Raw genomic sequence first — 12,812 nt, 5'->3', positions numbered from 1 at the left:
TTGAGAAGTATGTCACATTTTGAAATTGTGCTAAAATATGCCTTGAACCAGTGATGTTTGTTAAGATTGGAACTTGGACCTAATTCAACCCAAAAGCTAGCTCGAGGGGGAGGATTGTCCAAGACCATATATACAACTTCCAAGTATTTTATCCAACCGATGTGGGACAACTAACACACCTTCTCACGTCAGGAATGAACATCTGGAGTGTGGAGTTTACAAATGACTCAATTATAGGCCTCACGCCCAGGAATGAACATCTGGAGCAGTGAGGTTTACAAATGACCTAATTATGAGCAGAACGAGTGGTCCAACATATAACGATGGAACCTGAGCTCTGATGTCATGTTAAGATTGGAACTTGGACTTAACTCAACCCCAAAAGCTAGCTCAAGAGAAGAGAATTGTCCAAGACCATATATACAACTCCCATGTATTTTATCCAATCGTTGGGAGACAACTAACAATGTTCAGATTTTTTTACCAACCAAGCATTGACATTTTGATCAATCTTCTTCAAGCCTATTTCGGAAAATTCTAGAGCTTATAAGTTGTTCGACACTATGTAGATCGTTTTTAAAAAAGTTGGGTACCCCCCGACTTGTTTTATAAAATCTTATTTTAGCATGATTTAATGACTCTGCTGCAGTGTTCAAAAGTGTGGGGGAATGTATTTTCAAAACTAGAAAAAGTGCAGGGCCAAAAACATACTTTAATTTTTTTAAAAAAAATAAAAAAAACAAATGTAAAGGAATTATCACAAATAAAGTAATAGCATAATTTTTTTTTCCCTTTCATACCTTTTGTCTTCAATCCATCTTCTCTTTTAACAATCCTTAGCTGCCAAGGATTGAAGTTGTCCATATATCCTTGATTAAAAAAAAAATTCAATTTGAAATCTTTTTTGTATTTTTAGAATATCCTTCTTAATATTAATATAATGTAATCGTTATTATTTTTATTTTTCAGATTTTTTTGGCAAAACCACTCTTTCTTTATTTCTTGAATGAATTTTTTTCATTAAAACTGTTCAAATCCACGAATCTAAATAGTAAGTTCTAATTTTTTAGAAGGCAATACTGTGAATATAACTTCACAGTACAAGGTAATAAGCTCATTTCGGCTAATATTTACTAGAAATACTATTAGAAAAAAAAAAAAAAACAAAGAAAAGATATAAGAATAACAGAAATATTGTCTCTTTATTCATTGATTGATTTCACAATAATGGATTTTGAACTTCAAACTTGTTCCAAAAAGACCTAAAGTTGTTGGTCTCACGTGCGGTAATTTGAAATAATAAATATGAAACTTATATAATAAATGTGATATTATTATACCCTAATAATAATAAATTATTAGGGTAAAACCACATGACAAGATGAAAAGGTTTCCACTATTATATTTTATGGTGTACAACTCACTCACTGTGTTTCCAAAGAGAACACACTCTCTTAATACAGGAGAACAAAATACCTCACAAATATTATAGAACTAAGCACTCAAATGATATAGGATGAGAGAAAACTAAAAAGAAATAATTTCAAAATGAAAGAGGGAGCTCTATTTAATAGAGTCCCTTGTCCGTGTGAAGACGCGTTTTCTGAAAATTATATCAAATTTGCCAACCTCAAAATTAAAAAATTTCTGCTCATTTAATGCAAATTGTCTACCCTATTTGACTAAACCTTTGCCGACAAAACATTGGAAGAAAGCTTTGAATAAATTTTTTCGACAATTTTATGACGGAAAATAATAGTTAAGTTTAATTAACATTTTTTTAAAAAATATTTTTGTTTAGTGAATACTGTTTTTGGAAAATTTATTACACTCCAAAATCTTATATTTGGAAGTATTCCTTTCTTCTTACCCAAGAAGTAGGAAGATCTCACAATTGGGAAACCAAACCTTTTTTTGAGGAAAGAATGCTCGAGCCCTCACACTGCACCACGTGGCGAATTCTCCATTTACATTTGATTTTTTACTTTATTTCTATAATCCCAAAATTCAAGCATATTTCTTTGCTTTAAAGAGGTAAGCTCCAAGAATAAAGCTAAAAAAGGACACTACATACCACGGGTTTTAAAGATTCTACAACACATTGATCTTGCCAACGATCTAAAAGAAAATTCTTTACCACTCGAGATTGACAAACGATTGAGCTTTTTGGCCCATTTCGAAACCATTTTTCTCGAAATTTTGGATCACTTCGACGTACGTATCGTGTTTCGTAAAGATTTACGTGCATGTTACGCTCTGTTGTATATAATTCATTTGCGGTAGTATCAACAATACATTTCATATCAAAACATATTTGAATGATATCTTAAGATATCATACGTTTGTTTGATCGGTTATTAGTATTCATAAATCCAAACTTTCGATACAGTGAAATTTAAATTCACAAATGCAAGATCACATTATTGAATTTTAAGCATTATTTTTTGAAAAAAAAAATTAATGATAATAATTCATATATATATGACGTGCCAATTATCGACCAAAATTTAAGCTGAAAAAATAAGTAAAAAAGAAAAATATGAAGCAATGCCGACAGCCGACAGCAGCAGTTAAGTGTTAACAACACCTGGAGAATATTTTTAAAATATATTTATTAATTATATAATATATTATTATTTTATATATTATAACTTTAATTTGAAACAAAAATATTATTCTGATTCGGTTTCTTTATTGCAGTGTTTGATGGCAAATTGTCATTACTTAGTCGCGAGGTAAGACAAAATTAAACACACGCAAGAATCGATGGCTGCCTCTATTCTGAATTAGATAAAAAAAATTTATATATATATATATATATATATATATATATATATATATGACATAAATTTGTGTGAGACGGTCTCACGGGTCATATTTGTTAGACAAATCTCTTATTGAGTAATTCATGAAAAAATATTACTTTTTATGCTAAGAGTATTATTTTTATTGTGAATATCCGTAGGGTTTATCCGTCTCACAGATTAAGATCCGTGAGATAGTCTCATATGAGACACATATATATGACCCGGTCAACAAGTAATGACGAGTCTCGTGTTTGGGTGAACCCGACTTGTATATATATGCCTACTATCCGTATTATATATCCATATATAGTAGGCATATATATACAAGTCAGGTTCAGCCAAACACGAGACTCGTCATTACTTGTTGACTCGACCCGATCTCAAAACAAACGAGTTTTAATCTGTCTCAAACATGAAACATGACGAGTTTAACATGCTATCCCTGTCGTCTTACACTATAATTAGATTTCGTGAAATGAAATATCTTAGTTCTATTATTATTATATACTCTAATAAACATATAACATGTCATTATGTAGCAGAAAATTATAGATCGAAGCAATGTTTTCAAAACCGGACCGGACCGGTCGGTTGGACCGGTTCAACCGTGAACCGGCCTCCAGACCGGTCCGGACATAAATAAAAACCCGGAAAACAGGTTTAACCGGAAAAAACCGGTTAAAACCCGGTTCCACCGGAAAAACCGGAAACCGGCCGGTCTTCAGGAACCGGCCGGGTCTGTGAAATTATAAAAAAATTGCCCAGAGATCAGCGACGGTTATTTCAAAAACCGTCGCTATATAGCGACAGTTAAAGAATAACCGTCGCTATTTAGCGACGGTTGTTTTAAAACCGTCGCTAAATAGCGACGGTTTTGCAACTAGAAACTTTTTTTATAAGAAACTTGATGTTTGCTATTTTTTTATAATTAATCTTGATGTTTACTTGGACACTTAAACTTGGTCATCACTATTTGATTACATGTTATGTGTAATTTGGATTTTTGAATTTGAAAAATGATTTTTATTTTGATATTTATTGTAATTTTCATCTTAAAAATTAAATAAAAACTATAAAAACATAAATAATCAATATTTTACTATTTTATTTATTATATAAAATAAATAAAATATTAATTTTATTGATCCGGTTCGATCGTCCGGTCAAACCGGTTGAACCGGTTGAACCATTTTTTAAGACTTGATCGGTTCGATTAACGGTCCGGTTATAAAAACACTGGATCGAAGGGTGTCGCGAATTGTACGAGCCAAATGAGTAGCATTTTGATCTAAGGTTCGTATATGCTTCAACAAACCTCGGCACGTGGGGCCCTTTTGTCCAGCACAAAAATTATCCACAAAATCGACCCCTAACTGCGTATGTCTGCTGCCAAAACGTACGACCGTCGAAGCAGGCTGTACAACCATCTTTCGTAAGAAGCTGGCCAGTCCTCCGTTACAGAACGACGTGTGAGATAACGGCGTCAAATCCCTCTATGTATATATACATACACCACTGACTAGTCTCCTTTCCTTGTCTCCACCCCCACATCTTCGATTCCATTTCCTTATATATACACATTTATGAATATAAATCCCGCGGCGGAGATTCAGAGAACTTCCCCTAATGTGAAGCGCCTCCGCCAGAACAACCTCCGGAGTGTCTCGCCTGATATTACTCTCTCTTCCGTTGATTTCTGATTACAGCTGCATGCGGAGTGGAATAGATGTTATTTCTCTGACTGTACGTTCTTTCTTCTGCTATACATATCCTGTACCCCTCCACCCTCCTCGTTCCTTCTTTATTTTGCTTCGCTTCGAGTGATACATGCTTCGAAGCTGCATAATAGTTGAATAAACCCTAAAATCATTGGCTTTAGTGTCACTGTTAATTTCTTGAGGTTCAGCCTTTCGATATGTATTTGATCTTCAAGGGTTTTCTCGAGTTTTAGCTAAAGATTGACTAGTTGATCTCTGAGGTTATAAAACTTTGATTTCGGAACATTTTTCTTTATAATTCGTTAAGGATTCTGTTTTTTTTTTGGCCTGACAGTGTGATTCGTTCATGGATTTCTTTTTTTTTTGTTTGAAGATTAACAGCGAGGGAGAAACTAAATATAGCTAGGGAATGGTAGCTAGATAGGTAGCTCAGCCTATGAGTTGCTGCGAAAGGTAAGATTTCAGAACTGGACAATTTATCGGTTTCCTTTTTAAGATTTTATCCTTTTCTTTGCAAAATCATAAATGCTTTGAAATTATGCTATACTGAAGAAAACGGAAAGAGAATGATTGTGCTTTAGAATAGGGAAAGGATATGATTATTTTTCCGGTTTTAAGACGTTTTTTTATAATTATTTGGTATATATATATTTCATAAAGGAAACTTGTACATATATATATATAACAATAGCTAAAATTGCACAAATGATATATTTGGGTGTTATTTTATTTTTCAAATTCATTGAATCGCATCAAAAACTTCTGTAAAAATCCTCGCATTTTCTTTGTTTTTTGCAGAACTTGCACGAATTTTATGACACACGTCTTACATAAAATTATGTCGATAATTAAATATTATTGCAAATATGTTAAATAAAAGTTTAAGGGTTTTTTTTTGTTATGAATGTAGTAATATATAGAGTTTTAGCATGTGAATTTTTCATAGGGTATCAGCTAAATATTTTCAATCCATTAAATTTTCACGAGAATTCTTTCAATAAATTTTCAAATGATAAGTTGGTTTTATAAGACATTAAATTTTCACAAGGGATTTTAAGAAATTTGAAATAACTATATGATCCCAAGTCGCATTTCTCTCTTTACTTTTTTTTTCAGTCAGTACTATCTATTAATTAGTTCTGTCTTTTTTAACTTCTTAATATTAATATTGTTGGGTGGTTAGAGTCATTAAAAGATGAAAAACCATCATAACATAGCAAATTATCTTATATTTTAAAGTGATTTGAAGGTTTTCAACTGAGAAAATCGAAGCACATTATATTATTCATTAATTAAAGCGTATATACGACACACTTTTTCTTTAATAATTTGCAGGTAATATTAAAAAAGGGAGCAAGCTAGTATTATTGATATTTAGAAAAGAAGCTGGAAAAGGAAAAGCTGTAGGTAGAAGAAGAGAAGGAAGCCAAGGGTAAAGAAAGATGTTGACATGTATTACTTGCTCAAAGCAAAGGACGGAAGATAGAGGCGACGAGGAGGATGAGGGGTACCCCCCGCGTGGGACTCCAAACACAAAAGACTCCCTCAAAGCTCTCACTTCACAGGTTTTGCACCTCACAACCTCCCTCCCTTTCATAACTTGTACATTCATATATATATATAGCCAAGAATTTTGGAGACACATAACTAAAAACTTCAAAACTTTTCTCCATCATCTGTTATATTTTATGTTTTATTACTCTGTGTGTAATTTGTTTCAGAGTCTTTGGATCATCTGTTATATTTTATGTTTTATTATTATTATTTATGGATGTAGTTAAAGATCATGATTTTGAAATGGATAATGCCAACGTTAACTTGAAGTCTAAACCAAAAATGTGTCGTAGGTTATATATTTATCCAAGTTTTGAGCTTCATTAATCGGCTACATCATTTAGTTTGAATCCCAATTGCCATTGTACAGTCTGCTTCGCTTTCCTCTTTTTCCTTATTTATGAACAAAAACAAAATGTCTATTCACTACTCAGTAGCTTTACCAGTTCCCGATGGCGGGGCCCACATTCAGATTCTTTTGTGGGGTCCATCCGATGGTGGTCTAGTGTTATTTTTTGCTGTCTTTTTTTTTACTTTGCCCTAGCTCTGAGTTTAGAGTCTGTTAATTCTGTGTTTGCCTTGTATATATGTCTGTCTGTTGATTGAGAAGGATGAAAATTGAATTCCTGTAGTGAAACGAAGACCATTTTGGCTCCATCGAAGCTACATTAATCGGGTAAGTTAATCAAGAATTTAATTTGAATATGGACTTTCAAATTAATAAAGTAAAAAATCGAAAGCTTGAAAACCCCAGAGCCCAATTTGTGGCTGGCAAAGAAAAGGACTGAAGGGAGGGGACATTATCACGCCACACCTTGGATCATGTGTCAAATTCTTGGTCCCAAAATGTTTGTCCTTCAGCCTTACTAACTACTAAATTGCCATGTGACTCGACCATGCATGCTAACATCGACCAAAGGGAAAATAAATGAATCATCCCTTTGAATACATTAGTCTTTACTTCATATTCTAAATCTTGTTTCTTATTAAAATTTCCGACTTGTCTTGCGGCATTAGTACTCTTATGTTTACACAACTTTTATATTTTAAGATGTTGTAGCCAAATCACCTTTTTGTCTTGGTGAAAAAGTGACATCCAAAATCCTAATGATCTTAAGTTTCAAATTTAATTAAATTTAGATTTAGATAAATCTCAACCCAACCATAAAACAAATAAGATTGGAGGTGTCAAAATCCGACACGTCCACCAACCCGACACGGTTCAACCCGAAACAATCAGGTTTGGGTTTGAGGTTTTTGGGTTTGGGTCATATCGGGTTGAATCCGATAGCTGACCCGGAAAAAATGATCTGGTTGAGTTGGGTTCGGGTAAACCCGAAAATGTTATTTTTTTTAAATATAATTAATAAATATTGCTTTCATTTTTATATATTTTAAATTTATATCATAAATTTTCATAATTTAATATTTATTTTAAATATTTTAAACAATTGTTTATTTGATTTAGTAAATATACTTTATTTTTATACCATTAGACTTTCAAATTTAAATCATATATACGAAGGATATTTTATTATTATGAGTTTAAATTAAAATATTGGTATTATTTATTTTGAATTTTTTTTAAAAAATTCAAAATTAGGTTATACGGGTTGATCGGATTACTTCGGGTTCAAGTTCGGGTTGGTTCACGTTCGAGTTCGGGTTGGATTCAGGTTAAGCAATTTTTGAATAGTACTATTGCTCAACATGATCCAATCTACCCGACTCACCCGAATTGACATACCTAAATAAAATGGTGTGACTTGCTTTTTGGTGCCTTTTCGAGTGCAAATAATTTAACAATCCCAGAAGAAGCAAGCACGTGGATATGCGTTGTTATTATTATATGGTCCACAACATCGCAAGTTGCACCACAATTTATTTTTGTCTAAATCAAAATCCCACTTAGATTTATATATTTTATTGCATTTTCTGTTGTTTTTTTGTAGGACAGTAAGTTTGAAAACTTTATTACATCGGGATTGCCAAACTTAGGTCACATCATTTTCGTGGGAAGCAACCATGTCCCACGAAAAACCAATTTTATATGGCAACCAGGTGGCGTCCAGGGATTGAAATTCTGAGTTGTAGTTAAACGTGATCATCATTAATGATTGTTTGAGCTATGGATTACTTTAATCTGTATCCTATGCAACTGGTCTCCTATTTGACAGTCTAGGCTCAAGATTAGTGAATCCAAATCTTGATTGTAAAACCTTTAGGATTTTTCAGAATTATATGTTTTTAAATTCGAGTTAGCTAGTTTGAATCGATTGTTTTATGATTAATGTGATGTTTTTTTTTGTTTTTATAAAAAAAAAACCAAATATCTTGGGATTTTTATCGAGTAAAGAAAAAGACAAGACTCCATGGTTGAAAAGACTCAATCTTTTCCATGACCCGCCATTGAATTCCTGTCCATCAATGTGTTTAATTCCGACTCTCAAAACTGGCGCTGGTGAGTTATGGAATGGCTACTGATCACTTGAAAAGTTAGTGATTCAGTATGATAGTTAATTAATTCATATGCCATATCAGTTGCTTTGTACTGAAAAAGCACCGGTTTTTGTACTGCAAATGCAGTAAAGAGCCGCCGATGGCAGCTTTTAGGGGACCTTCCTTCAATTTTTAAGTGGAATTTAGCTAATATAATACGCGGCTCTAGGCGTTTCTTTTGTAAATCTGAGACGTTAAGGCTATATCCCGATCACAGACTGCGGCTGCAGATACGGGCAGGACTTCATTTCAACCCCAGTGAAAATCTCTTTGGCGGCAATTTGTGTAGGGACTGTGGTAAAAGGAACCATATATTTCGCTGTCGAAGAGTGTTTTCAAAAAGGGTTGCCTGTTTATTAAGTTATATTATAGTGCAGATGCTGAGTGTTCAGTTTTGGATATCATCTGCATAATGATACCACTAAATAAACAGGCTCAAAATTTGAGTATAAGACTAATTTACACTTTAAAGGCATGGAGGTTACATAATTATCATCTTGTATTCATATATATGGTTATGTCTGTTACATTAAATTGGATGATAGAGAATTCTGTCGAACAAAATTAAGCTACCATCAAGATTCTGTGACATTTGAAAAGGGCCAACTGGCATCATGCCAGCAGTTTGTCTGAGCTGCCAATCGATAAATTTTCTTAGACATGCATAATGACTAAGCTCCATGATTAACTGTTTTATACTTAATGCTACTTTACTGCATTGATATTTCAATTTGATTCAATGAAGTCGAACTGCATGAAGTCTGGATCGTATAACAAAAGTTTAACATTATATAAATATATATGTTTGGCATATGCGTGAACAACTGTAGCTGCCCTTGAGCTATATAGCATCAACCAGTACTTAAAATAACTGAGTTGGAAAATTATTATGATTTTCGGCAGGTGCTCGATCCTTGTTATCGTTGTTTTCCCTTCTTGAAATGACCTATTTCATAAAAATAGTTTCTTCTATTTACAGATAAAGGATATGGCCATGAAGGTCTCAGGATCATACAAATGCAAGCCCGGACAGGCAGAAATTTATTACAAAAAAGGGCAAAAACCGTATCCTGATTTTGATACTATATCAGAGGGGGTTCCATATCCATATCTGCCTCCAGGAAGCTCAAATTCTTCATTTGGTGGTATTCGAACTCAAGCTGGATTTGAATCTGTCTCAGCACGGTCAGGGGAAGTTGTGCTAGATGAGGAAAATGGACCTAAAGAATGGATGGCACAAGTGGAGCCTGGTGTTCACATCACTTTTGTGTCCCTTCCTAGAGGTGGAAACGATCTTAAACGCATCCGCTTCAGGTACCATTTGCAAATACAACCATTAACCTAAATAAACTACGTGTTACGTTATATTATCATTGAATGTAGCGCGGAAGTTGGTTCAGCTGTTGCCAAGAATCAACCGCAAAATATTTAACCAGACTCTTTGTAACATTTCTTGAATTCAGGTAGTGACATACAATGAAATATTGATTCACACTTCCTCTATTTCTTGTATAAGGTCATTTTTTACCTCTTGATACGCATGAACTCCATCCCATTAATTACAACTTTCATGATTAATGGGAACCATGAGCAGACAGCAGCATGTTTCACTTCAAACTTTTGTAATGATCTGTGAATGAAATTTGCATCTGAGAAGTGACATACCATTTTAATGTGTCCAAAGCCGGGAGATGTTCGACAAGTGGCAGGCTCAGAGATGGTGGGGCGAAAATTACGAAAAAATAATGGAGCTCTACAATGTACAGAGATTCAATCAACAAGCTCTCAATACTCCAGGGAGATCTGAGGATGGGGTAAATTTTTATTGTTACTCTGACTTCATGGGTTTGAATGATTACATGGACTACCATCGAATTCCTTTCGCATGATTACATGGACTATGATCGAATTTTGGTCTGGATGTTCAAGTTTTATTCCTATAAAGTAATCCTAATTCAAATCCTTTACTCATGTGGCTCCAGAGAGACTCGACCTACTCAAGGCTAGGTTCTATAAGGGAAAGCCCTCGGATGACACCTGCACTAAACAGGGAGTGGACTCCAAGGTACAAACATTTTGGAGACAATCTCCAACATCACAATGCAAGATCATGTGGCGGGCCAAAGGGCGATTTCTCATCAATGGAAGCATCGAGAACGACCACTTCCTCTAGAGACGAGGCTTCAGTTTCCATAAGTAATGCAAGTGACGTTGATTCGGAATGGATAGAAGAAGATGAACCCGGTGTTTACATCACCATCAGACAACTAGTCGATGGCACGAGAGAGCTACGTCGTGTGAGATTCAGGTAAAAACAAGTTCTAGATTCATAAAACTTGCTACAATCTTCGCCGTTTTATTCTGACAATGATTGATGGATTCGATGCAGTCGAGAAAGATTTGGAGAGGTGCACGCGAAATTGTGGTGGGAAACTAACAGAGACAGAATACAATCTCAATACCTTTGCCAATGAGTTTATGATGTCTACTTATTAAAATGGACTTTATATTCTGGTATAATGAAAGACTTCTGATGGTGTAGCAATCTTACATTCTTAATATTATCTAACTAGAGAAGTTTCTTAGGATCATTACAGGCTGAAACTTTAATCTCCACATGTTTTTTTTATATTTATTAATCACTTACCACTGTTCTAGAAAGTCATAATTATTGATTGCATGCTTTCTTCATCAATTTTTTTCTATATATATACATATTATATATGTATACATATAGATTTTTTCTTATAAGTTATAACACTCACTGTATTTACACTTCATGTGTATTGACCATTTTCTATTTATCACTTGTTGGCTGTTGCTAAGTTGACTCTGTTATATAATTTCTACATTTACATCATCATTTTTCTATATAAATTCCAATCAATTAAAGGGCACTTCAGGAATTCCTCCCCTGTAAGGAACTCAGAAATTAAGTAAACAACTTCTAAAACTTAAAAACAATATATAATATAAAGAAATTACTAGAGACAGAAAAAACTAAAGGACTGGGTCATAACCTCTAGTCAACAAGTTCAATTACAAAATTTTATAGATAATCTAAGTTAAACAAAAACAACCACTTCTATTTAAAGAACAAACAACCAATTCTATTTAAAGAACAAACACAAAGACTACGTATTAATTCTATCCAAATTATAATAACATCTAACAAGTTGATCCAATCCCTAAACCATGATAATGTCGTCGAGGTAAACTTTGAAGAGCATCTTTATGGCTTAAAAATGGCCGGACGTAGTAGCAAATCTGCATTATTGTAGAGAAGATTTCGAACTTCATTTTGATTTAACAAATAAATAGTTTTTACGATAAACTTTGAAAAACAGAAACAAAACCTGGAAAAATGGGTGTCTAAGGGCCTCTATCGCTTTGGGCATCTTGGAACGATCCCAAAAACAAAAGGACTATATTTGGGACAAGCAAAAAACTTGTAAATACAGAGATTGACATTAACTTAAAAACAAATGCGATGTAAAAAAAAGTTACACTTACTGGAATAAGATCAATTGTGTCCTTGCTAACGCCTGACATCAATGGCGAAAGATGGACACCAAGGACCTAAAATATATATAATTTAAAAAAGCAAAAAAAAAAAAGATGTATATGTATAGTACATAAAAATAGTGTTAGGGAGCAAATGAAACACTCGCGAAAACTTGTAATTTCAAGCCCCTCCGGCCATTCACTCTTGGTTGGACTCCCTATGACGCAACTTATTTTATGAATTTCATCTACTTCACTGCATAAAAATATAAAGGGCGCATCAAGAATTCAATGTTTTTGAAAAGGCCAAAACCAAAGGAGAACATAGTGCTGAATGATGCAGAGGTAAATCATGAATTGTAATATATAGTCTCGATGCAAAAAAGACAAGAAAAAATGTTCAAACAAGGAAGACGAATGTATGTACCTTGAGCCTAAAAACAGCGAAAAGTAAACAGTTCAGCCATTATAGCACACATTGCCCAAATGTATACCAAATAGAAAGAAAATATAATATCACAAGGCAAAAAGAAATTTATCATCAACTAATTTGTGTCGTATACTCAGCAACTGGCGGACCATAAGTTGGAGAACGAAGTAGAAATTCACGGGCCGATACTTGCAAGGAGTACCAAAGGCCAACTATCCGTGGCGGGGCTAGAAGCCCGAGCGATACCTTATATATATAATTATAATAATCTAGAATGACAAAATCCCGGGGACTGCTTTT

At 33.8% G+C, this 12,812-nt stretch overlaps 1 protein-coding gene and 1 long non-coding RNA gene across 6 annotated transcripts; one reads left to right on the top strand and one right to left on the bottom strand.

Annotated features, from left to right (window-relative positions):
• The first annotated feature begins 4,357 nt into the window (after positions 1–4,357).
• LOC140815142 (protein Brevis radix-like 1) lies at positions 4,358–11,252 on the top strand. Of its 5 annotated transcripts, none has more exons than XM_073174254.1 (7): positions 4,358–4,550; positions 4,907–4,978; positions 5,861–6,090; positions 9,558–9,892; positions 10,263–10,392; positions 10,561–10,886; positions 10,968–11,250. In XM_073174254.1, exons 3-7 carry the CDS (start codon positions 5,968–5,970, stop codon positions 11,050–11,052), a joined length of 999 nt encoding a protein of 332 aa, XP_073030355.1. In that variant the 5' UTR covers positions 4,358–4,550; positions 4,907–4,978; positions 5,861–5,967; the 3' UTR covers positions 11,053–11,250. The 5 variants fall into 5 exon arrangements, with proteins under 5 accessions (XP_073030355.1, XP_073030354.1, XP_073030358.1 ...); XM_073174253.1 differs by having other exon boundaries at positions 4,899–4,978; XM_073174257.1 differs by lacking the exons at positions 4,358–4,550; positions 4,907–4,978; positions 5,861–6,090 and adding an exon at positions 8,424–8,540 and having other exon boundaries at positions 10,968–11,252.
• A 315-nt stretch (positions 11,253–11,567) lies between these two features.
• LOC140813668 (uncharacterized) lies at positions 11,568–12,703 on the bottom strand. Its single transcript, XR_012113996.1, has 4 exons — positions 12,510–12,703; positions 12,092–12,338; positions 11,935–12,003; positions 11,568–11,845 (listed from the first exon to the last, which is right to left on the bottom strand). It is a non-coding gene; the product is annotated as an uncharacterized lncRNA (long non-coding RNA).
• Between the last annotated feature and the right edge of the window lie 109 nt (positions 12,704–12,812).

Source organism: Primulina eburnea, chromosome 15 (genome assembly GCF_022965805.1).
Source record: "Primulina eburnea isolate SZY01 chromosome 15, ASM2296580v1, whole genome shotgun sequence".
Taxonomy (NCBI): domain Eukaryota; kingdom Viridiplantae; phylum Streptophyta; class Magnoliopsida; order Lamiales; family Gesneriaceae; genus Primulina; species Primulina eburnea.
Note: the sequence above shows the minus strand (reverse complement) of the source record. Positions and strands in the feature narration are given on the sequence as shown.